The sequence below is a fragment of the Oryx dammah genome, unplaced genomic scaffold, assembly GCF_014754425.2.
Source record: "Oryx dammah isolate SB20612 unplaced genomic scaffold, SCBI_Odam_1.1 HiC_scaffold_29, whole genome shotgun sequence".
Classification (NCBI taxonomy): domain Eukaryota; kingdom Metazoa; phylum Chordata; class Mammalia; order Artiodactyla; family Bovidae; genus Oryx; species Oryx dammah.
Window position 1 is genome coordinate 48655336 of NW_024070213.1, and position 26797 is coordinate 48682132.

General features: G+C 44.0%; 1 protein-coding gene across 2 annotated transcripts in view; it reads right to left on the reverse strand.

Moving 5' to 3' along the window:
• TCP11L2 (t-complex 11 like 2) overlaps positions 1–25968 on the reverse strand; it is a 41755-nt gene extending 15787 nt beyond the window's left edge. Inside the window, exons 1-6 of one of the 2 annotated variants that reach the window (XM_040234808.1) lie at positions 25797–25968; positions 15243–15432; positions 12225–12360; positions 7656–7776; positions 4642–4862; positions 2422–2558 (exon numbers count right to left, since the gene is read on the reverse strand). In XM_040234808.1, coding sequence (XP_040090742.1) covers positions 2422–2558; positions 4642–4862; positions 7656–7776; positions 12225–12360; positions 15243–15399 — 772 coding nt within the window. In that variant the 5' untranslated portion in view covers positions 15400–15432; positions 25797–25968. The remainder of the gene's footprint in view (positions 1–2421; positions 2559–4641; positions 4863–7655; positions 7777–12224; positions 12361–15242; positions 15433–25796) is intronic. The other variant, XM_040234809.1, reaches the window with a different exon arrangement.
• Positions 25969–26797: the final 829 nt, after the last annotated feature.

Here is a 26797-nt window from a genome sequence, read left to right on the forward strand (position 1 = left end):
AAGCTTGAATAAGCTAATAAATGTAAGGTGTTTGGCACATAATAAGGTCTTGGCACACAGTAAGTGTGCAAACAAAATGTTAGCTAGCATGGGCTACTATGAGTGACAGGAAGTCCATTCCGAAGTTAAAAGAGCAGCTCCAGCTGCTAGGAAGGTCTAAATTGGCTGTTGGCTACTTCTCTCCCATGGGTCCTAGTCTGCTCTTCAGAACTTAACCAAAGCCCTGAATCACTAACCACAGGGCAGGCAGTGCTCATGGCCCACCTGAGTCTCCCTGGTACTAGGCACTATGGGCCCAGCTTTACTGACTGTTCCTCACATCACCCTCCATGCCCCTGCCCTCTTCCCTGGACAGGTCCAGTCTGCTGGAATCCCTCTAAAGGAGGCATGTGTTTGGCTCTGTATACATAAGGCTATCATATTGGCCATCTTGACAGAAGAGCACAGTCCACGAGGGGGAAGGTGGCATGGGGGGATCACCTAACCCAGACTTAGACCGTGGTTGCAACTGAAGCCCAGATGCTGCTGTCAAGGGTTTGCTAATAAGGGAACCAGTGAGCTAGCCTCTTGCCAACTGTCCAACATCTGGCATCTCGGTTTCCTCACCTGTGGAATGAAGGGAGAACAGTACCTCCCCCACTGAGGAATTGTGAGGATTCAGTGAGGTCATACTTCCTCCTCTCTTCGCTTCTGGTCTGGTTTTAATGTCCACTAGTCCACTGAAACTGCTCCCATCACGGTTACCAAGGAGCCTCATACGGTCTCATACCACAATCAAGCCTTGGTCTTCATCTTTCTTGACCACTTAGCGCTTGTCACAGCTGATCCCTGAACACTTTCTCTTCACTTGTTTTGCAGGACACCACCCTCTCCTGTCTTTCTTCCCCTCTCTGGCTACACAGTCTCTGTTGTTGGATCTTTCTTCTCTTCTTAAGCTCTAGATGTGCAAAAGTCCCAGGTCAGGCCCACTCAGTATCTACACTCACTGTCTAGGTAATTTCCAGGGTAACCCTAGGATAAGAGCATGGAGTGGACAGGAGTGTGGAGTCAGACTTCTGGGGTGAGTCTCAGCTCTACAACTCTCAAGTTGTATTATGGTGGCAAGTTATTGAGCCTCTCTATGTCTCAGTTTCCTCATCCATAAATAGGAAGTAATTTCCTAAAGTTTTTATAAAGATTAAATCAGTTAAAACAGGTAAAGTGTTTAGAATATGGTAAGCATTCTATATGCATCAGCTACTATCCAGTTCCATGGCTTTACATGTATACTCCCAGTGCTCACCATTCCCCCAAACTCCAATCTCATTCCTAAATCCCTTCTGGTATCTTCATATTGATGTCAAACAAGATCTCAAAGTTCACAGGTCCAAAACTGAACTCTGACTTCATCCCATCTCCCACCCTCCATAGGCATCACTATTCATCGAGTTGCTTAGAGTCATCTTCCACTCTCATTTTTCCCTCATCCAACTTGCAGCAAATCTTGTTAGTCCATTTTCAAAATACAACCAGACCCTGATCTCTTCTCACTACCTTCTACCACCACCATTTGGACCATCCGCCATCTGTGATACCACCTAATTGGTGTCCCTGTTTCCCTTCTTGCTCCCATGTGATTTATTCTCTACCCAGGAGCCAGAGTATGTTTTAAAAATAAAAAGCAGATGCTGCTTCCCTGTTCAAGCTCTCCAATGACCCTCATTACATTTGGACTGAAATCCAAATTCCTCTTATTTCCTAACCAGGCTCTATAGGACCTGCCTCGGTCTACTTCTTGGCCTCAACTGTAACCACTCTTTCCTGCCTGCTCTACTCCAGCCACACTGTCTGCCCTGTGTTTGTGCAAAACACAAGCAAGTTTCTACTGCAAGGCCTTTGTACTTGCAGCTCTCTCTGGCTGGAATGTTCTTCCCTCACATCTTCACATGGCCCTTCCTCATTCCTTTGCAAACTCTGCTCAAATGTTACTTCTCTTAGAGGCCTCTCAGTCCACCTCACCTAAAAAAAAATAACCTCTTACCCTCACTCCTGCCCCATTATTGTCTGTTTCTTTATCCTACTTTTATTCATAGCACTAAATAACACATCTGACCATATATGCTTGTTTTTTTTGTGATGCCTACTCGGCCATCTCCTTGGGAGCTGCAACTTTATTTTTTGTTCATATCTACAGCACCCAAGATGTATCTGAGACACAGCAGGTGGTTAATAAATTTTTTTTTTTTAATGCATAAAGAGTAGTGCTTAGCGCAGTTCCTGGGGTCAAAGTTAACAGCTGTTAAGTTTGTGATATTAATTTTAGAAGTCAAAAAAATGTTGAACAGAAATGCCAAAGTTTTTAGTAATATTGTTTAAGATATCAAAAACCAAAATGCCATATTTCACCCCATTTCAATATATATCCACACATAGTTTACTTACTTGGAGTTTCTTCTAAAATTTCTTGGAACTTGGTTCTCTCATAATCTACCAACTGGCGCTGAAGATGTGGTCTGAGACTCCGAATTGTAAAATTCACCATGTCCATTTTCATGAGGTCCAGGACATGAAATATTTGTCTAAAAATTTCAGAGTTAAAATAGTTAGACAGGTGATCAAGAAAATCATCTGAAATTCATTAACTATTATTTATTTTACAGGCTGGAAAAGATAAACATCTCCGAAATGGTTTTGAAATTCCAATCACTTTGACAAGGACACGTTTCATAAGAGGCATTACACATGCATTCCAAATGTATTCTTCCAGAGATCTCAAGAGTATTTGCTTTAGCAAATATACTTCCAACTGATTCATTACATTCAGCCATAGACTGACAGACACTAAGAAGTATAAACAATGAGTCTTAACAATGAGATAAAAAAAGATTCAAGAAGGAATTTTCATTTGAAAGTCCCTGAAATTTTAAAGAGTCTGAATATAGTATACCCTGTTTCTATTCCTAAGGAAATAAGAAAAAAAGAAAAAGAAAAGGACAGGGCAGTGAAGCACCAGGGAAAACAATGCATTTCAGAGTTGGGCAGCCCTGTGTTCAATTGGAGCTTCACAAATGACCAGCTCTGTGGCCAGGAACAAGCTACTCAATCTCTCTGAGCCTTAGTTTCCTCACCTGTGAAAGAAAGGGACAAGATCAACCATGGAAAGATGTTGTGAAGAATCAATGAGATAGCATATTAGAAATGTAGGGACAGTACCAACCACTAAGTGCTCAATATATGAGCAAGATGAATGCCACAGATTTGATTATCACACATGGGTAATAAGATCATTCAAAGCAAGGATTCCACAGCTGAAGAATCTCAACCTGCCAAAGCTGAGCACAACTCTTAAGGATATTTACAACCCATTTTACAGATGAAGAAAGTGTGACTTGAGAAATTGTCAACTTTCTCAAAGTCAGAAAATAAGGAACTTGCTATATGCAAACCAATTTCCTCCCCTTCCCTTTCCAATACTATTACATGAAATTTAATTCTCTATGTGGCTGTATTCACACACACACACAAACGGGTGGGGGGGCGCGGAGAATTTGTCTCAATGGAAAAAAGTACTGTAGACTCCTCTTTCCTCTGGGATCACAGCCAAACTAGAGTCTTTATGATCTTACTGTATACCTCACTTCTTCAGGGAAGCTGCTGCAGAGTTAGCTAACCAACCACCAAAGGTCCATTTCCCTTTCTGCAGTGTGGATGTGTGGCTGGGAAATGTGATTCCACACAGCAATCATATTACCTAGACCCACTTCAATCTACGTGGGACCACAGGACTAGGCATAGTCAGTGGAATATGTCACTTCTGGGGCGAGGCCGTTAAACATTTAATAGGCCTTCCTCACGGCTTCCTGGATGGCTCAGTGGGTTCAATCCTTGGATTGAGAAGATCACCTAGAGAAGGGAATGGCTACCCACTCCAGTAATCTTGCCTGGAAAATCCCATGGACAGAAGAGCCTGGTGGGCTACAGTTCACGGGGTCGCAGAAGAGTCAGACACCGCTGAGCGACTAAACAGCAGCAGCATGCCTTCCTCATGATCTCTTCCCCATTCACCAGCTGAATGTAAAGGACTCCAAAGACCTGGGTGGAGCCAAGGAGAGAAGGAGCCTGGGTCCTGAATGGCGCTTGGAAGTCTGCCTGACCAAGAATCCCTGACTCAGACTGGCGTGAGTGAGAAACAAACTTTTAGTGGTTAAATCACTAAGAATTCAAGGTTTACATGTCAAAGCAGCTCCAATACCCTACCTAATCAAGGCTTCCTGTATCCTTGACAAGATTAGGTGCCTCTGCTGGGGGCCCTATTAATCCTCTCTACTTCCCCTCCCACAGAGCTTTATCACAACTGTAATTCCTTGTTCAGGGTTGTCTCCTCATTAAATTGTAAACTCCCTGGGGTCAGAGATCATATCTGCCCCTTTCATCACTGCATCTCTAGGGCCCAGCACTGCCAACTAACACCCTTGTTTGCTCATTCTATGTGAAAGTTCCACGCACACAATAAATGATTGACCCCTTGCTTAGTCAGTTTTTCCCCTAGGGTTAAGGGTTCCTTTGGGAGACCAGTTACTATTCTGTGCCCCTCAATTCCCACATTTCCCTTCTGAATGCACTCATAGGTACCTTAAGAAAATGCAAGCAGCCAGCACTAACCTCAGCACCTCCACGATGTTGCTGGTAGCCTTCAACTCTCTGATGTCGTCATCTCGCACAGGGGCGCACAGCTTTCCCATGGTACTGATGACGTAGTTGGCCAGGCCTTGGATGTCGACAGCACTGTGCTCAGCCTGCTGCCTAATGAGGTCTGTGTCTAAAACTTCACAAATCTGGTTGCGAAGCCTGTTGCCACCAGGAGTCAAGAAAGAGAGGAGAATCTGTACAGGGAGAATGAACAACATCATTACATGAAGAAAGGCTGTCATTTTTTTAAATTTCAGTGTCTAGATGACCAAGCTCCCTGCCCTCAGTATTTGAATGCCCTGGATATCATAGAAGTTTGCCCCGACTCGGTGGTGGATCAGAGAAGCATGACAGGGTCCTATCCTAAAAAGAAAGCTCTATCTTCTGTGCCCGGAGCCAGCACGAGGAGTTCCCGCCCATAGCAAAGGTCAGGAGGTTAAGGGGTCCGACAGGCAAAGGCTAGTCGGGCCTTAAGGGAGCCTCGCTGAATTTTCTCAAACATCTACCCCCCAAAACCAGAGTCTGCCTGCTTTCCACTCTTTTGACATAACAGGGGGCTATTTCCCACCACCTTTCTCTGGAAAAAGTTAACTTAGAGCTCCAATTGACAGTCTCCTGCAAATAAAAGGAGTGTTTCAGCTCAAACCCTTTTGATGGCTCTCTAACTTGCCTGACAGGTTTAACTACACTTGTGATTGTTTATGCCCCCAGTCGCGAGAGGCGTGAAGCTTAAAGCATCTTAAAGATATAGAGCCTTTCCTAAAAAGCTAAAAATTATACTGGTGATGGGTTTCACTGTTGAGTCAATGACTGCTGCCAGACCTCCATATTCTTCATCTTTTAGGCACCTGGAGGATATTAATCAATGTAATTGGGATATAGAAAAAGGAATATAGTAGTTTTGATGTTAGCAACACTAGGCTTTTGAGTTAGTAAACTTTCTCTTTGTTATAAATCACTGTACTCCTCTTTCTTTATTATAAATCGTTGTATCTTTGCTATGTGAGAATGTAACCTTAATTAGTGCTTTCTGAGAGTGGCACCAGACTTTGGGAAGAACAACACTTTTAAGGGCAAATAAGTTTTCTGGTTGACAGACCCTTATCAGAAAAGGGCCGTAAAATGTTAATTGGCCTCCTGGCCAGAAGATGATGTAAATCACCTAAGACTTGTGTATACAGCTAGGTATGCAGAGAGAAAGCCTGGTCTCGATAAGAGTCAGGGCTGCTGATGCTGCATAATTTTGTATTATCCATTGATCTCTATGTACAACCAAAAGTATAAAAGGCTTTCCCGAACAATAAAGGATGAGCCAGTCACTGGAAAGACTGATTTCCCCTGTGTGGTCTTTTCTCCTTCTCTTCTTTTCTGGCTGAATTCCCGTCTGGGGTGTGGAGGCTCACCATGTCTACTTACTTGCCCTGGCTTCTAAGACCCACACGAGAGGGAGCCCAAGGCGGGGCACCCTCCGCTGTTCAAGCGGGCACCAGTGACCTACGTAGATGGTGCAAACCTCTTGTCTCGAGGTTTTATTAGCTCTCTGCGTAAGCCAAGTTATTCGGCCTCTTTTCTCCACTAATTCTCCTACTATACTATTCTTCCCTAATCTCTCTTTACATTTCTAAATAAGTAAGTTTTTCTTTGCCGATTCCGTCCACCCTTCGAATTACCCTGGATCCACCGGGGCTGGACCCTGGCACTTCTGAATGAAAGCCTTCCCTTCCCTCCTGTGGGAAGTTACTAACACCATCATAATGAAAATAACTGGTAAGGAAGCAATAGTATTGAAAGAACTTTAAAAAGTTTACAGAGAAATCATGCAAAGAAAGAAAAAGTTGCAGATCAGGGATCCAAAAGAACCTTTTAAAGAAGGGCAAATAGTAACACCCCCACAGGCCCCATTAGTATAATACAGTATATTTACATGTGAAATATATATTATCGGCTTCCCAGATGGCACTAGTGGTGAAGAACCCTCCTGACAATGCAGGAGATGTAAGAGACAGGGATTCGATCCCTGAGTTGGAAAGATCCCTAGAGGGAGGCATGGCAACCCACTTCTGTATTCTTGCCTGGATAATCTCATGGACAGAGGAGCCTGGCGGGCTACAGTCCATAAGGTTGTAAAGAGTCGGACACAACTAAAGCAACTTAGCATGCATGCATGCACATTATATACTATGGGAGCAACCTATTCACGACACAGCAGACACTGCACTTATACACATAGCATGTGGTTAGGAGCATGATCTCTGAGCAGGAGTGCCTCAGTTCAAATACCTTCTGCCCCTCAAAGCTGTGTGACCTTGGATGAGTCAGGGAACTCAGTTTCTTTATATAAAATAGTAACAGGCATAACTACCTCATAGCGTTATGGTAAGGAATAAATGAATACTCTAGTGCTTAGCACAGAGCAAGTGTCTTGTGAAATGTTAGCCATGACTGTCATCTGATTTAATTCTTGCAACTACTCAGGAGACTTCGGCTTCCCTTATGTCTCAGATGGTAAAGACTCTGCCTGCAAGGCAAGAAACCTGAGTTTGATCCCTAGGTTGGGAAGATCCCCTGGAGAAGGGAAAGGCTATCCACTCCAGTATTCTGGCCTATAAAATTCCATGGGCTGTATAGTTCATGGGGTCGCAAAGAGTCGGACACGACTGAGCAACTTTCACTTCACTCACTCAGGAGACTGAGACTTAGGAGAAAGCAGAAGCAGATCACTAAAGCAGACCTATCTAATCTGGGCTCTGTGCTCTGAAGCACCACAGCCGTCGCCTACCAGCTAAGCACGGGCCTGCGTTCCTGTCACTGCCCTGTTCCCCCGTCTCCATCCTCCTCTCAGAGATGCAAGCAAAAACTCTTCCAGTGATTGAACTGGCTCAGTGTTTCAAAAGAAGCCTCCAATACTCTTTAGAGAACAGAAAAACAGCCTCTGGGGCGGGGTGGGGGCAGAGGATTACTAATGAATACAAACAACATCAACTTGCCTCTCTGATTTCTTCAAAGAGTTTGATGGCGTGTTCATACTCGGGAGGCTCTGCATTCAGTTCTGATTCCAAGACATCCCAGAAGGCCTGATGGACAATGTGCCTCACTTGACCAGCCAAGCTATGGGAATGAAATGAATCACTTTTTTTTAACATAAGCACTATTTTTCCCAATTATAAAAGAAGTATGCACATTGTAGAAATCTTAGGAAATGCAGAAAAACAGAGTATAAAAACTGCTCATAATTCTACTATTAATCTTTTGACATATTTGACATATTTCAATGAATGGTCTTAATATAATTTTTATAGTAGTGGTCTGTACAATAGTATATACTTATTTCATTTAATATTCTGTCTTAAGTGTCTCCCCTAAATTTTTTAAGTGCTTCCTTCCTATAGCTTTCAACAAGTTCATAAAATTCTGTCCTAGGACTTCCCCGGCACAGTGGATAAGAATCTGCCTGTCAATGGAGCAGACACTGGTTTGATCCCTGGTCTGGGAAGATTCCACATGCCATGGAGCAACTAAGCCTGGAGCCACAACTACTGAACTTGTGCCCACAACTACTGAAGCCCACATCTAGAGCCTGTGCTCCACAACAAGAGAAGCCACAGCAATGAGAAGCCCATGCACTGCAACCAGAGAAAGCCCATGTAAAAGCAACACCTCGTGCAGCCAAAAGTAAAAATAAATAAAATTCCGTCCTAAGGAGATACCTTATTTCACCCATCCACCCCCCCCCTTTTTTTTTTTTTTAATATTTTGGCTACCCTGCACAGCATGTGGGATGTTAATTCGCAGACCAGGGATCAAACCTGTGACCCCTGCACTGGCAGCAGAATCTCAACCACCAGACCACCAGGAAAGTTCCCACAACTAGTCTTCTACACAGATCTTCAGATCTGGTCTAGGTTTTTAGGATGAGGTGGCCAAGTTGTTCTTTCCTTAATAGCGGACGTTTCGTGGCATGGAACAGAACAGATTGGCCCCAAGGAGACATGCATTTGAATGCCTGCCAGCTCCAGCTTAGATGTCCCATTTAAAGTTGGCCAGACCACACTGCTGAAATAGGAGCCTTCCTAGGAAAGCTTCACAATAGAATAGGTGGCCACCTTGCTTTCTCCTGTCAATGTCAATGTCCCAAAATAGGTGCGTGTTAAAATACACATCCCTACTGAACTCCTATACCATTTTGAAACTGCTTTTAGAAAAGCACATATTTCCCTGAACTGTAATCACTTGAAGTTTCTATCCCTCACAGGGCGGTGCGCCTCTCTCAGATAGAGGCCACTTCTTCTAGGTACCTGCCACCACACATAGCATAGTGCTTGGTATTTACTGAAGGTTTACTGAATGCATGGTGAATGGATTGATAATTTGACAGTTGAGCATATCACTTAAATTTTCTTTTTAAAGCTCAAATAGCTAAAATATACAATAATGTTAGAAATAAAAACTAGCTTTCTGAGAAGCGTGACTTAAAACTGTTTTTGTAACTGCAAATACTATACTCTACTCAGCCACTTTAAATGTTAAAACTTAGTCTAGTTGCCTGAGTAGATTTATTTAGCATAAATGCCATTCCCAATGTCTGAAACGCTCTCAAGCAATTACAGAACAATTAGAAAGGCAAACATTGCAGGAATGGATTTTTGCTCTTGACTTTACAAGCCGCAGGTACTTGGCCTGAATGGACCAAGCAGGAATGAGCTAAAACAACTTTATAGCTCCTTGAAGGATGTCAGAGTTTAAGTTTTCCAAACTTGTTAGATTTCTAATTTTGGGTGGGTAGTGATGAGATCAGTCAAATCATTTATAAGCATTCCTACCCAGTATCAGAAATCTGACTTATTTTACCAAGTGTTTCTCCCCAAGAAAATACTTGGTAAAATATGAGAGTCAGCCATTTTTTAAACAGTAAAGGAGACAGTGCTTTGAGAGCAATTGCCTGTCTCCTCATTTGTCACAAGTAATAAAGGATGATGCTTTGATGAAAAAAAAATAGTAACAACTTGGCCACTGAGGAGAATCATCTGAAAGGTCAACAGCTAATGCTATGCTATTTCACTTTTAAGCAAAGGTAATGTGTCCTAATCCTGTGTGCTGTTTCTCTTGCTCACATTTTCTAGCCATGGCAGAAAATGAAGAAAAGGGGAATTCCTATCTTCCACAGTATCAAAATACCCATGTGCAAGGCACTTACATGCCCAGGAGCATGCATTCAGAGTGAGTATTGCGGAGAATGTGAGGCTCAGATACAGTCTCAGCAGAGCCAGGTCAAACCCCAAGGTCTGTCTGATTCTAAAGGGCCCTCATTCAGTCTGTATTTGCAACTTATGAACTTAAAGCACAAATATTCCCAATTTGTCTTTTGCTGTACTTCATAAATCATACTCATTTTAAATTTAAAAATTCATTTTTATTAGTCAGTAACTGTTTATTCAAAATTCAATATGTGGTAGGCCCTGTTTCAGGCACTGGGGTGTTTCGAAAAGAGTGTGCTCTCAAAAAGCTTATATGTTGGCAGAAACAGAAAGACAAAAAACACATTGACAGCGAGTAAGACAATTTCAGAGCCATGAGGAAGGCAGATGAAGACAATGCAGTCCACAGTGATGAAGAGGGTGCCCATTCGATGGGGCGGTAGAAGAAAGCTTCTCTAAGACATGAATGGGGAAAAGAAAGCAGCTGGTAAAGACCTATGGGAAAAACATTAAAAAAGAAGGAAGACAGAAAAAATCCTTGGGATAGGATCAAGCTGGTGTGCTGCAGGATCACCAAGGAAGCCAGTGTGGCTGAAGCAAGCAGGAGGGAAGGAATAAGAGGCATGGTTGGTGAAGAAGGGCCTTGCTAGTCATACTATAGAGTTGGAATATTTATTCTAAGTGTGATAGAACCACTGAAGGTTTTTAAGCAAAATCACGATTTAATCTGATTTACCCTTTAGAAAGATAACTGTGGCTGACTGTGTATGTGGAGGATGGACTTCCAGGAGCTAAGGATGAAGACTGGACAACCAGCTAGGATAGAAAGAGTCCAGGTCAGAGACGATGGCGACCTAGCCTGGGAGTAGAGCAGCAGAGCTGATAAAAAGGATCGTAGTGAAATTCGGTCACCGTAGAAAACCAAACAGATACACCTATTTTGGCCAGTAATCTTAAAAAGTATTCATTATTATTATGAACAACATCCCCAGGAGGAGGACTATGATCCATAATTTTAAAAAGGAAAACTACTATATTTACTCTTTTCCTGCTTTAAAACAAAAACTTGCTGAATGGAATCAAATATTATATGTTGTCTTCACTGATAGAGAGAATGCCTCCTGATTTATAAATGGCACTGTGAGCTTTCAGATTCAGTGTTGTTATCCATGGGCCAATTTTGCCTCTAAAACTTATTCACCTGCAGTCATGGCTTCAAGCCTTTTCTTCTCTTCGTCCCAGGGGACTTGTGAACCACCAAAACTGGGAAGACTAAGGTGGGGTATAAGGACATGGCTCTAACTAGAGATCCCTTGGGCATGATGTTAACCAGGGGTACCTATGCTGTCATGATTCCTACCTCCTATCTAGGCTTCTAGATAGACTCATCATTCTGGCAGCTCAGCTGCATTCATTTGTCTTTTACAATCTGAATATCAGTTTTTAATAAGTCAGGCTGAAAATATTTCTTGAGCATGTACTATGTGTCAGGCACTCTGCTGGGCAATAAGAACAGAGCAAGCAATATAGACATAGTTTCTCCATTAACAGGGCTTTGGGTCCAGTGGAAAAGACAGACTTCGAACCTAAAATTATAAGACACCTGAACAGAGGGAGAGGGGGCTACAGGAGTCTGTAGAAGGTGATTTCATGTAGTCTAGTGGGCTCAGGAATGTCAGGAAAAGCTTCGCTCAGGAAGTGACATATAAACTGAATTCTAAAACTCTATGAGTGACATATTCCCTAGAAGAATGGTTTTAAAAACAAATAAAAGACCTTGTTAGAGAACTAAATATAGTAAGTCCCCTATATATGAATGAGTTCCATTCTGAGAGCACGTCTGTAAGTCCAATTTATTCGTGTGGCAGCCCGCTCCAGTATTCTTGCCTGGAGAATCCCATGGACAGAGGAGCCTGGTGGGCTACAGTCCATGAGACTGCAAAGAGTCAGACATGACTGAAGCGACTTAGCATGCCTGTACCAACAAAGTTAGACTAGGTGCCCAACTCACACAATTGGCTATGGAGTACTATATTGTAATAGTTTTATAATACTTTTCACACAAGTAATACACAAAAAACAAGCACACACACAAAATAAAACATTTTTAGTCTTACAGTATTGTACCTTTAAAAGTACAGTAGGACAATCCAACAGCTGGCATACAGGGGCACACTCAAATCTTTGAAAGTTTGCAACTTGAAGGTTCATATATAGGGGCTTACTGTACTGTTAACTCCCAGTAGACATTATATGAGACTGTCCAGGAATCAGTGTGAGTATTTGTGTTTGCAGGACACACACATACACACACACAGAGCCTGCAGCACAGTTCAGGCACAACAGATGCCTCCAGGTTACCTGCTCTCAGGGAGGGCGTCCTGTTTCAGTTGAAAGTTCTCATTTACAGCTATCTCGTGAGCAAGAGTCATGTTTGACAAGTTCCTTGCTGCAGCCATCACTTCGTCAAATGTCACAACCCTGGGAGGGCTCGTTGCTGAAAAGAAAACAAAGGAATTGTGGAAGAGGATTGCCAACTAGTGACACGTTCTGATGCACACAAGGTTTAAGCTACTCCAGCGTATTATTTTCAAGGTTTTACAAGTAAGAAGAATGTATACTAAAGCAGGTAGATTCCCATGCTTGATACTTACGGCTTCAAAAATTTTTTAATTCCTTTGATAGCTTCAGTTACTGTATTGATAATAAACTGTCAAATGTTTCTTAGAAATTTTTTATTAATATAGGCTATTACAAGTTACTTTTAAAAATTAAATTGCTTTATTTTTCAGCACATACTACTATCTGCATCTATTACATGTACTCTACAGGAAATTGATGACTACTTTTTATACTGTAATTCATAGCATTAATTTAAGCTGGCTCACTATGAACTAACTGATTTTTTAAAACTATGCAGTATAGCACAATTATAAGTTTTCCTAATTGGTGGTTACCATTTGACCTCACTGAAGCATAAATTAACCTGATCGAAGGACTGTCCTGAAGTGATTAAACAAGATAAATTAAGTAAGGAATGTGGCAAAAATTCCATAAATGCAGATAATTAAAATAAATCTGATAAGTTGATCATCTACTTTTCAGTAGGAAATAGGGAGTAAAGAATTATTTCAGTTATTTGAAAAATATTATTCAAAAATTATTCTAGTAAGTCATGTCTTTTTGAAATCATTCCTAGAACTCTCAGATTCTGTTAATTAAAAACCATTGCCTTAAATAATGCTGACTGCTACCAGTGCTTTGCTATCTAAAATAATTTCAGAAATGAGAAGCAGACAAGGGGAAGATGAAGAAGCAGAAGAGGGAGATGAAAGAGGAAGAAGAGGAGGAGGAAGGAATGGAAGGAATGGTGGTACACAAGTAGTAAAATCCTTTTTCAGGACGCCCAGGTGCCCTGCTGGAGACGTCAACCCTGTATACAGTATAAAGAATGAGAAAAAGCACTGAAAGCTGGATGGCTGCTAACAAATTCTTTTGCCAATTCTCTTTCCCATTAACATTCTCCTTGAAAATGTCTGTACCCTTTAGTCCAGGAACCTAATTAAATACAAAAGAATTCCTCGAAAGGCTTTATGCACTACAATGTTCATAATGCACTATTTGTAAAGCAAAAAAAAAAAAAAAAAAAAAAAGGAAATGAACTAAATGCCCAATGATAAACAGAAGTTAAATAAACTGATGGTATATTCACTTGATAAAGTAATAAGTAGTCATAAAAATGTTTAAAAAAACATTATCATGAGTAAATGTTTTAGTAAGCAAAATAGTAAGCAACAAGAGTCCATGTGCACATGTATGTCTATGTGAAGAATGAAAATATGACAAAACACTGTCACAGCTGTCATCTTTGGGTGACGTTACAGGCAATATTTTCTTTTCTGTCTACTTTTCCACATTTTAAAAAATGAGAATGTACTAACTTAAATACAGATGAACAAGCTTTTTCCAAAGGGGGCATTTGATCATATTAATGTTAGTTGCTTCTCTCTGCATTTGCATTGACAACTTAAGGGGTTATATTTTCTATATAAAATGTCAATTAAAAAGCTAAAAAAATGAATAAAGGACAAATACACTGCTTTGCACATCTCTAGAGTCCACACACAAAAAAGGAAAAAGATGTCTCCATGGCCATCTTTTAACTCTTACATCCCTAGTGTAGTAATTCTCCTCATGGGCACCCCTTTTCTGGGGTGATTTGCACAACTGTTTTTGAAATCAGCAGGAAACCCATTAGATTCACTTCCTGCCTGACCCTTGAGTTGGGGCAAGTTTCCTTCCACATAAATCAGAAAGGACTGATTTGAATTCTGCCTTGAATGTGACTCAAAAAAAGATCTCGAGGAGTAGTTTTCCACCAAGTGAGAGAGAAGACAGGGTGGGGTTGGAAGATCTGATTTACAGTCAAACCAAAGATCAGAGACAGTGATGAAAATAAAAACAGACAGACTGTAGACTTCAGTTCAGTTCAGTTGCTCAGTCCTGTCTGACTCTGAGACCCTATGGCCTCATAAGGAAGCATGCCAGGCTTCCCTGTCCATCATCAACTCCCCTCCCGGAGCTTACTCAAACTCATGTCTATCGAGTCAGTGATGCCATCCAATCATCTCATCCTCTGTCATCCCCTTCTCCTGCTGCCTTCAATCTTGCCCAGAATCAGGGTCTTTTCCAATGAGTCTGTTCTTCACATTAGATGGCCAAAGTATTGGAGTTTCAGTTTTAGCATCAACCTTTCCAATGAATATATAGGACTGATTTCCTTTAGGATTGACTGGTTTGATCTCCTTGTAGTTCAAGGGACTCTCAAGAGTCTTCTCCAACATCACAGTTCAAAATCATCAATTCTTTGGTGCTCATCATTCTTTATGGTCCAACTCTCACATCCATACATGACAACTGAAAACACCATAGCTTTGACTAAATGGACCTTTGTTGGCAAAGTAATGTCTCTGCTTTTTAATATTCAGTGGCTATTTATTGCTGAGAGTGTGTACAAGACAGCTGGGGTGCCCTTCCAGTGACATTCCAGTATGTCTAGAAAGGAGGGGAAGTCAGGACTTTGCTCTCACTCAAACATGCATCTAGGGATTTCCCTGGTGGTCCAGTGGGTAAGACTCCATGCTCCCAATGCAGGGGGCCCATGTTTGATCCCTGGTCAGGGAACTAGATCCCACATGCCACAACTGAGAGTTCGCATGCTACAACTAAAAATAGGACCTGCAGGCTGCAACTGAGACCTGGCCCAGCCAGATAAATAAATAAATATTTTTTTAAATATTGATTAAAAGAAAAAACAGACATGTATGTCTAGAACTATGCCCAGCACCACCCCCCAGGCTCTGCTCCCTGTCGGCTTACAGGCAGGAGAGCTGGATTTGCTGGAGGAGTCGCTTGTGAAGCTCTGCCTGGAGCACTCGTAGTCACTGAGAGAAGCCATGCTCTCGGAAAACCGGGAAGAGTCAGAATCGCTTGGCTGGTCCTCGCCCACACACTGCTTCTCACCATTGAAGGGCATTGTGTGTTGCGGGAGTGTGGGTAGAGACAGCACCTGCACAGACAAACAGACCCTGCGTCAACCTTGCATGGTGCTTCCACCAGTGGTGCCCGTGCCTCCTCCAGCATAGACAGCCATGTCCTCTGTGACACAACACCGGAAAGGTCCCCAGCAGATGACCTCCTTCCTCCCGTGGCACCCAGGCCAGCCTGTCACTAGGCCTGCAAGACTGCCTTCAGAAAGGGACTCCAGAGGCACAGGTATGAGCTCCCACGGGACATACTCAGTGTGAACAGGGAGCAGCTCCCAGAAAGAACAGATCCTCGAAAAACAGTGTACAGAGCACATGCTCTCTCCTCTGAGGGCTGCTGAAGCGTGGGAGGGTAAGAGTTAAGAGTGTGGGGCTCCAGGTTAGAAGCTGGTTCTGCCTTTTGCCAGGTGACCTTGGAGAAGTCACTCAACTTCCTCCCTCCAGAGTAAAGCTGGGCTGAAAGACTCACCTCATGGGGTTGTTGAAGATGAAACAGGATTCATCTTATTAAAGTGCTTAGCACAGCATTCACATGTTAGCTATTACTATTCCTCTGTCTTTGTTTTACATAAAATATTTTTGAAATCAGTCTCTTTAGTTGTCTGTGAGCCTCCTTGAGAAAGAGGAGCTACTAAGTAACAGCTCTGGCTGGAAGTGTACAGGTTTTCCTCATCCATTTTGCCACAAACTGCCACACTATAAAGCAGAAGGCCCAATCTTTGGTTTGTACTTGATAATTTACCAAGTACCCACAGCCACCCAATGAACAAGCAGGCACAGAGATGGGGGAGAATAGGCTCTGGGAGACTTGCTGTGCCACAAAGCCAGTCCCTGGGCTCAACATCCAGGGCTGTTTCTGGGACGTCAGATTGCTTCCCAGGGAAGGGCAGGGCAGTGGGCCCAGTCACTCTCTGGAAAGGAGATCTGGGGTATGCAGGATGCTCAGGCCAGAACTCAGGATCCTCAGCCACACCTGTGAAGGAGCTGGCCCTGATACATGAGTGTGGTGCTAGCTGACACTAAGGGGAAACCCAGGCCTGAGGAGAAAGGCACCTCAAATCCTGAATAGATGGTAATGACAGTAAGAGTGCATCGAGTGTCTTTAAACCTGAACCAGCAATGAGGTTCTCTGAGCTTTTAAAACTGTCAGAATATGAAACCACAACTACCCAGAGAATGCCTGGAAATACCTGAAGTTCCTTCAGTCAGTCAGTTCAGTCACTCAGCTGTGTCCAACTCTTTGTGACCCTATGAATAGCACCACTCCAGGCCTCCCTGTCCACCAACTCCTGGAGTTTACTCAAACTCATGTCCATCAAGTCCATGATGCCATCCAGCCATCTCATCCTCTGTCAGCCCCTTCTCCTCCTGCCCCCAATCCCTTCCAGCATCAGGGTCTTTTCCAATGAGTCAACTCTTTGCATGAGGTGGCCAAAGTATTGGAGTTTCAGCTTCAGCATCAGTCCTTCCAATGAACACCGAGGACTGATTTCCTTTAGAACGGACTGGTTGGATCTCCTTGCAGTCCAAGGGACTCTCAAGAGTCTTCTCTAACACCGCAGTTCAAAAGCATCAATTCTTCGGCACTCAGCTTTCTTCACCATCCAACTCTCACATCCATACATGACTATTGGAAAAACCACAGCCTTGACTAGACGGACCTTTGTTGGCAAAGTAATGTCTCTGCTTTTGAATATGCTATCTAGGTTGGTCATAACTTTTCTTCCAAGGAGTAAGTGTCTTTTAATTTCATGGCTGCAGTCACCATCTGCAGTGATTTTGGAGCCCCCCCCAAATAAAGTCTGCCACTGTTTCCATTGTTTCCCCATCTATTTCCCATGAAGTGATGGGACTGGATGCCATGATCTTGGTTTTCTGAATGTTGAGCTTTAGGCCAACTTTTTTGCTCTCCTCTTTCACTTTCATCAAGAGGCTTTTTAGTTCCTCTTCACTTTCTGCCATAAGGGTGGAGTCATCTGCATAGTCATCTGAGGTTATTGATATTTTTCCCGGCAATCTTGATTCCAGCTTGTTCTTCTTCCAGCCTAGCATTTCTCATGATGTACTCTGCATAGAAGTTAAATAAGCAGGGTGACAATATACAGCCTTGACATACTCCTTTTCCTATTTGGAACCAGTCTGTTGTTCCATGTCCAGTTCTAACTGTTGCTTCCTGACCTGCATACAGGTTTCTCAAGAGGCAGGTCAGGTGGTCTGGTATTCCCATCTCTTTCAGAATTTTCCACAGTTGATTGTGATCCACACAGTCAAAGGCTTTGGCATAGTCAATAAAGCAGAAATAGATGTTTTTCTGGAACTCTCTTGCTTTTTCGATGATCCAGCGGATGTTGGCAATTTGATCTCTGGTTCCTCTGCCTTTTCTAAAACCAGCTTGAACATCTGGAAGTTCACGGTTCACGTATTATTGAAGCCTGGCTTGGAGCATTTTGACATTACTTTACTAGCATGTGAGATGAGTGCAATTGTGTGGTAGTTTGAGCGTTCTTTGGCATTGCCTTTCTTTGGGATTGAAATGAAAACTGACCTTTTGTAGTCCTGGAGCCACTGCTGAGTTTTCCAAATTTGCTGGCATCTTGAGTGCAGCACTTTCACAGCATCATCTTTCAGGATTTGAAATAGCTCAACTGGAATTCCATCACCTCTACTAGCTTTGTTTGTAGTGATGCTTTCTAAGGCCCACTTGATTTCACATTCCAGGATGCCTGGCTCTAGGTGGGTGATCACACCATTGTGATTATCTGGGTCATGAAGATCTTTTTTGTACAGTTCTTCTGTGTATTCTTGCCACGTCTTCTTAATATCTTCTGCTTCTGCTAGGTCCACAGCATTTCTGTTCTTTATCGAATGGTCCCTTTCAAATGTATTAAGCGCCTACGGTGCACCAAGCCCAGGGAAGAGTAACAGTGAACAAAATATGCAAGGCCATCCTCTCGTGGCTCTAAAGTCCAGTTACCTAAAGCTGTGTGTCAGATGCTGGAGGACAAGGAAGGGGACACCAAGGCACTGCTGAGGAAGCAACAGAAAGGACAGGCAGGCTGGGGACCAAGTGGAGGGACTGAGCCTTTGCTGAGAGAAACAGGGCTATTTTTTTTTTATCCTCTGGGTGATGACAGAGAAATGGATGGGCCTAAGAGGGACTTACTGAAGGTCAGAAGTCAAGGGCACTTGCCCCTGGCCTCATCCAAGCAATCTCTACAGTCGTGCCACTTGTAGAAATGTACCCTTGCTCAGCCCTCCACTTTCACAAACAGAAAACCACCAACTCAGAGGCTGCCTCTGCAGAGTGAAGGGGAGGGAGTGGAGTGGTGCTGGAGCTGCCAGAAAGCTTCCCCATAGAGACACTACTCCCAGAGTCCCCAGACCAAACACCCTGGACACAGGCTACAAAAGGTCTGACCCCTGGCATTCTCAGTGGTGGGCTTACCTCCTTTACCCCAGGCAAACTAGCCTTGCACTTTAACTCCCATCTGATAGAAGGGGGTGTGGGTGTGGCTGGGGCTAGAGGAAGAAGAAAATGGTCCACTCTAATCCTTTCAATTCCACCAAACCCCAAGTCCCAAAATGGAGTGCTTGCCCTTCTCTCTGGCTTTCTCTCTTTGCCAACGTTTTACTTCTCATGGGTGGCATTTCTCGAAAATGCTGGTTTTCAAGGAAAGGAAACCAGAAAGCCCTCCCTCTACGCCTGGCCAGAGCTAAGGGCACTCTTCTCTGTCTACCTGCAGCACATCTTCGGTATCTGCGCAATAGTACTTAGGCCCTCATAGTTGCTTTCCTCCCCTGGCTACTTCTGACCCCCTTACTAAGGCAGAAACTGTGTCTTGTCCACCATCAGTGTCAAGTGTGTGGCAAGCATTCATTTGGTGTCAGCCGAATCGGAATCCCTAAATCCCATCTGGTACAATCGCAACCAGAACATTTGCAAACTGATATTCCACATTTGCAGACCTGCTGCTGTCACAGGGGAAGGCCTGGAGCAAAGAACCTACCACCTCTACCTGCCTTCTGAGGCTTAGGACTCAATATTCCCTGGTCCTGTCATACTCTTAAACTAGAATACCTTCAGCTCTGCTTCCACTTTATTTCTTTCATTCATTCAACTGTGACAACTGTGCCATGATGCTCTGAGATCATTTCTCTTCACTTTGGCTATTTTTCTAAGTAAAAGTGAATAAAAGCTTTTCATCCATTGGAATTTATGAACTAGGTTAATAGCTAAAACTGTCCATTTCATTTTTATACTCCAGCTGAATGGCACACCTCATAGGTTTCTTAATTGTGTTTAACGAGGCAGGTAAGTACAAAGATTTGGGAAAAAATGAAAAGTTCCAGGTTGGGAGGTAGAAGTCCCAGGTGTGAGGCCTGACTCTGCTGTTGATTTGCTGCATGACTTCACCCACAATGCATCTGCTCTCTTCACCTCATTTTTCTGAGGGGGTTGGGCCAGATATCAGGTGCCTTTTATGAGGAACTGCTAAAATGCTATATAAACCCAGAGTTCTGTGAAGCATCACAGCACTAGAAGTTCTGAGAAATCAAATATTTCATGGCAGACATGCTCAATAACATGCAACTATGGTTTCCTCCAGGCTCCCCAGCTGGGTCAGTGGGTAAAGAATCTGCCTGCAATGCAGGAGGTGCAGGAACCGAGCATTCAATTCCTGGGTTGGGAAGATACCCTAGAGGAGGAAATGGCAACCCATTCTAGTATTCTTGCCTGGAAAATCCCATGAACAGTGGAGCCTGGTGGGCTACAGTCCACAGGGTGGCAAAAAGTTGGACACAACTGAAGTGATTGAGCATAGCACATACACAGCTTGCTTTCCTTCAACAATTCACTGGAAGTAGAGTTTCTGGCATAGGGGATGTAAAAAAAATGTAAAAGCATCAAAATGTTCAGAAATCCTGTTTAATTGGTAGAAGCCTCTACATGACAGCTGGGTTTTCATGGATCTGAGCAGAAACTTTTCTTTGAGGCCAAAAGAAATGGCCTGCATTCTCAAATTAATAATACCTAATTCATAGGGTTGGTGAGAGATTTCATTCAGGCAGTATATATTGGAACAATGTCTGATACAGAGTAAACAGGATACAGATGTTTGCTGTTGTTAGTATTATTTGCTTTGGTAGTTGTTATTATCATCATTTTAGGCATTAGAAACTCTGGAGGGAAGAATAGTTTCATTCTGTGGTGATAAAAGCATGTTCCCCTACAGATAACAAAGACTGGGAGTTGACCGAGGACAGAACTCTTGCATTTGTTTGAAATACAAAAATCAAAAGCAAATGGTGCATCATGGTATAAACAATCTTCTGCAAGTTCCTTCATACTTGCTCTTACCTTTCTTGGTCTCAGGTGTCCACATAGGTCATCTGGGGACAAAGCTAATTGACTCAAAAGCATTAAGGGTAATTAGACTGCCTTTAAAGCTATTTTGGATTCTCTCTTAGAAGAGTGACAACAAAAGCAGGTTGTTTCTTTAAGAAATGTAGTGCTTCTAATACTGACAAACTAGATCTACTTAACCTTCACCAGTGCAACTTACAAACAAACTAGACAACTTTCCGGGAACACCACATCTCATCCCACATGGGAGGATTTACTCAATGGCCAAAGGTAAAGTCAATGTGAAGAGCGGAGGTAACACCAAAACAAAGCCTCCAGCACTATGGTGTATCACTATTCAAAGAGAATAATCACAGTTTTCATTGTACAGTTCCACATTTTGTAATAATAAAGGCAGTATAATCATTCCTTCCAAGGTCAATGACAGGGAGGCAGGAGGCACTTAAATATTTATTGTAGAATGAATAGCTATATGACCACTGGCATTTTAGAGAAGAGGGAACAAGTTACAGAGACCTGAAGGGGCTCATCCTGCATTTCACCACATATAAGGGGGAAATCAGTTTTTAATTTGCCAGTGATCCTTAGGCTGCGTCCAGATAACTGACTTTACTTTCTTATTTTCTTTCTGCAGCAAAATCTACCTGCAAATGATCTGGCACTGGTTCAGAACTGCAAAGATGCACCAGTCACCATGCACATGTCACCAAGGCAGTAAGGACATTGGCTCTGGAGCCAGGAGGACTGGATTCTTTATCTCTACTCATGATACTTATAGACTGGAGACAGGGAACTTACCCTTAGATGAATTGGGGACAGCAGTATTATCTACCTTATAGAACTGTTGTAATTGAAATAGTTTATGTATTTAAACACCTACTAAGTGCTTGACAGATATGAAATATTATTTTATTCTTATTAGAAATTATGAATTTTAAAAACATGTCAGTGTCATAAAAAAAAACAAAGAAAGGTTGAGGATAATGAAAGGGGACTTGACAACTGAGTACAGTAGACGATACCAGATTGTATCCTGTACCAAATTAAAAAATGCTATAACAAACATTATTGCATCAGTTGACAACACAGTTACAGTATTGAATCTACTGTCTGTATTATAAAGTCAAATTTACTGAAGTTGATAAGTGTGCTTATTCCATTGCACAGGACAAGGAAAAACTGTCCTTTATTTCACTGAGGAATAAAGGCCTATGATATATACAGCTTTCTCTCCAATGATTCAAATGAGAGAAAAAGAGAAAACAATGAAGCCTATGGAACAAAATGCTAATAGGTGAATATGAGTAAAAGGTAGATAATAGGGAGTTCTTTGTACTGTTCTTGCAACTTTTTCTGTAAGTTTGAAATTACTGCAAAGTAAAAGGTTAGAAGAAGAAGTACTGTACCAAAAGTTCAAGTCTAATTCAGAACAGTCCAGTCTCCTGTAGTTTTATGATCTTGATTGCTCCCACTGCTATGTTAGCTTAGATAGCACTCTATTACAAAATCTCTTCTAGACAGTCAAACTTTCCCAATGTCCTTCTTGAACAGTGCCTAATGAATAAAACAAGAAATTGTCCAGAACCTTTCAGAAAAGGCAAAAGAAATCCCTTTTAAGTGTTCTTCTCCAGGTGGGTCCCCTTTTCCTACAAGGTCTCTTGGCAGTGGTCTATAATCCTTCTGTGATTTGGCCTTTGTACCCTTTATTCTCAGAGAAGGCAATGGCACCCCACTCCAGTACTCTTGCCTGGAAAATCCCATGGACGGAGGAGCCTGGTAGGCTGCAGTCCATGGGGTCGCGAAGAGTTGGACATGACTGAGAGACTTTACTTTCACTTTTCACTTTCATGCATTGGAGAAGGAAATGGCAACCCATTCCAGTGTTCTTGCCTGGAGAATCCCAGGGACGGGGGAATCTGGTGGGCTTCTGTCTATGGGGTCGCACAGAGTCGGACACGACTGAAGCGACTTAGCAGCAGCAGCAGTAACCCTTTATTCTGTTAACTGTTCTCCCCCTAGTTCTTCATATTCTGAACATAATGGCTTTCTTTGGGTTACTCTGACATGCCAAACTTCTTTGGAGCACTTGCACCTGTTATTCCCTTCCAGTGGGATGTTCTCTTCCCTGATCACTGTGTGGTTGGAGCCTTATTGTCATTCAGACTTGAAAGCAAATGTTACAACTTCAAAGTGACCTTCCTTGAGTTCCCTACTCATTGCATTTATTAGTCATCTTAGAGCTCAGAATGCTGCCTGGGATAGAGCAAGAGCTCAGTGAGCATCACTGACAAACAAATTAAGTCACACTATTCACAAGACAACTTGGGTTACCTTTCTCCTTTGCCTCATTGTTTATATTCCCATTATGTGGTCACTGAAAGATAATTGTCTGCAAATCTGTCTCCCCACTAAATTTTAAACTCCTTTCAGGAAGAAGCTATGTCTTCTTCCTCCAATTTCCAGTGCCTATTTCAACGCGTTTCCAAGGCAGCAATAATTCAAATTAGCAAAGACTCACAGTCCCAGAGCTTAAGGAAACTTTCACATTGTAACTTTCCACCCTCCTAATGCTAAACTGGTAGCAAAAAGTAACAATTGGAGGTAACAGTTATTGAGTACTTACTATGATTCAGCCCCTATAACAAGAGCTTAAAATGTTTTATCTTCTTGAATCTTCATTATAACCTTGTTAGCAAAGGAATCATCATTGTTCTCTTTTTAGAGGGAAGAACCTGAGGCTCAGAGAGGTTAAATAATTTGCTCTAGGGTTCACAGCAGTGGCAGAGGCACAACTCTAATCCAGGCAGTGGATCCCTAAAGCCTGTGCTCTTTACCACTCTAGGATGCCTATAGAAAATGTGGAGAACTGTTCATTCTTTCCACTCCCACACTGCTGAACTGATCTATCCATCACCACATGGACCCTTGCACATGTGATAACAAGCTGACCTTCCCCCCAGGGTTTCTGCTCCAGTGCCATACTACAAAGGACATCACTGAAAGAGTCCATTGACCAAAATCATTCTCACCCACCACACCAGAGTGACTGAAAATCCTCCATCAGGGAGTCTTTCTTTATGAACTGCAAAATCCCTCTGTAAAACCCAAATATTATCAAAAGGGTTAATTGCTTACAGCTAGCATGAGTCAGAAGCATTTTGAAGTGAATTACTCAGATTATCCAGCAGGGCCCTGAGGAATGGGAACCCAGCCAGTTAAGGTTAAGTCATGAAAAAGAAAATTTCAAGAAACATCTAGCAGGTATCCTCCTTCAAGACCTGATCAAGGTTGGGTGCAAGGACAAGCATTCATATATCTATAGTAAAGGGTAGGGAGTCACAGGAGTCAGGTTGGACTTTGAAGAAAACCCTGCAGATGATATGGGAAATCTTCATCTTCTGCAAAGTGCTGCTTTAGAACCACTACTAAACAACAGCAGTGCTGAAGAGCTATCCACACGCAGCAAAGCAAAAAACATAGAACAGAGAGGTAGGTGCCTGCTCCATTCAGCTACAGAATACTGGTCTTCATCAAATTAGAGCCAACAAAGAGCTAGATAAAGGCCAATAAAGCCAGTCATTGTCTAAAAAAGCAGATGTTCATGCCACCCTTAACATTACAGCATCAGGGAAAGGATTTCTAGGGACTGTGCACACTGGAAAACACTTCTCCCACCTCTGGCTGACCTGTTTTAGTACCTGTTTCCTCCTCTGGGCCCTCAATCCTCCACAAAAGGGCACTGAAGCTGCTTCATACACGACTAGGTATCTTCAGCCCTGGGTTACTTTAAGTCAGGCAACCTCCAGGGGCTGCCAGGATGATAGATGAAATCCCCCGAGGCAAGACGAAAAAGCAGGCTGGGCAGCCCTAAAGTGGGAACCACTGCCATAACCTCATTAAATTTGGCAGGTTGGACAGAGCAAGGTTTTTGACTGGGCTGGAGACCATGGGACCACGGGGATCTTGGGGGCCAAGGGGCCCACTGGGGACAAAGACAGCTTCTCTAGTTTCTTCTACCTGAAAGTAACAGGATAACCATCGAAGATGTTTCCCAACGACCTTTCTTCACGACTGTTTCCACATCTCCATCCTCACCTGTGCTCTAGCAAAGACTTCTCTTTATCTGGACGAGATTTTTGGATTTAAATAGATTTGTTTTGAAAAGAAACTTTCTATCACTGTGAAATCGCTCGGTTTAACGGAACAGTTTCCTTAACACTAATGAAAACACTTAACCATGTTCGTCCACGTGCCACCCCAAATCATCGCTGTGACCTGGAGTGGCACCATCCAAAGTAGCAGCCTTGGGAAGCACAAGCCACCCCGGAGGGCCTCAGGGGTTCGAACCCGGGCTTGACCCACATGTCCCGCCTCCTCCCGGTAACTGAGGGTACCGTCGCGGGAACGCATCTACACACCCCTAGCCCACGTCCCCTGGGCGCCCCTCCCCTTCAGCAGCACGTTTCCTGTCAAAACAAACCCTTGGGGGAGGGGACAGCGGAGGCCGAGGCGAGTACCGAGGAAACCCCGGCAACAAACCCCAAACACACGATCGGAGCCCCTCCCAGCCCTGACCGCGGCTCGGTTCACCCACCCCAGCCCGGCCAGCGGTCGCAGGCTACAAGGTGCCCCCTCCTGGAGCCCGGATGGTGGGACGCCGCTCGTGGCGCGGTCGCTGGCATGGGTCCAGAGGGAGGTAAACAGAGGGCAAGCGGCCACGACCCCGACCCCGGCCCCTCCAGGGCCCGAAGCCCGCGGCCACCCCAACACCCGCCGCGGCCACTCGGTCCCCGCGCCCCGCTCCCACGTGGGACGGCGGTTCGAGGTCAAACAAGGGATATGAGGAGGGGGTTGGGGAAGCGAGAAGCCGGGCTCTACCGCCCCTGGCCGCGGGTCCCAGGACGCAGCTCCGAGGTGAAGTGGGGGAGGTCGTCGGGGGGCTACTGGGGTGACGCGTCCCCCTCTGCCAATCTGGCCCGTCACCTCAGAGCCCGCGACCCCTTCCCCGGGGATGGTACGCACCGAGTCCGGCACGAACACAGGCTGAGGAGAAGGACGACTGAGGGACTCCTCGTCAGCGGTCTTTGAGTGTTCCCTCGCCCAGGACCGCACAAACACCTCGGAAACTCACGAGTCCAACAACCCTCAGCCTCCCCGGCCCCCCCACGCGGTATTTAAAGGGCCGGGAGGGACTTTAGAGAGGCAGCCACGGAGTGGCCACCACGGAAGCGGAGAGCGGGGGGAAGACCGCATCAAGGAGCGGGGTAAATCTAGGGCACTTCAGCTTTGATGTCAGCGTTCTGACAGACCTGACCTCATAGAAAACATCTGCCTCAACTTCGAATGAAAGAGACCCAGGAGAGCTCGGATTGGGGGTATTTTGGATGCCAGAGGAAACGGTTCCCCCCCTTGGGCTGCGAGTGGTGCAGTCCGGATACTGCTAGGGGCGGGGAGAGGAGTGTTTACGGAACTGGGACAGCCGTGCCTCCCCAGCGCCCGGTATTGGAGGCGGGGCCTGTTGGGGCTCTGGGGGCGGGGCCAGTCGGGGCGCTGGGGGAAGGAGCGGAGCCGGGATTCTGGGGGCGGAGCGGAGCCACCCGCGGACAGTCCCGTGAAGCCCTGGATTGACCCCACTGGTCTACAGGGCCCCACACCATCGTGAGCAATGCAGCAAGCTGCCGCAGGTGGAACTTTTACGACCCAAACACCCCTCATCTAGACCAAGCGATCCAAATTAAGTTCCCACTATCACACGGTCTACACAGAGACAATCTAACCCACTACTGGGCAAGTGCATTCCCACGCACGTCAGCAACCAAATTGTCACCTATGTTTGTGTCTGCACCTCCACAGAAACAGGAGTCCAGATTGGCATATGACTGGACAGGACGATTAACTCCTGGGAGTCACACCCACCCAGGCTCTCTGAAGACGTAAACTTCGTATGCGCGAAAAAGATAAAGCATCTAACTTCCCCTAGGGTTCTTGGCAACACCTATCTCCGAGAGAAGTTTCGACAGTGG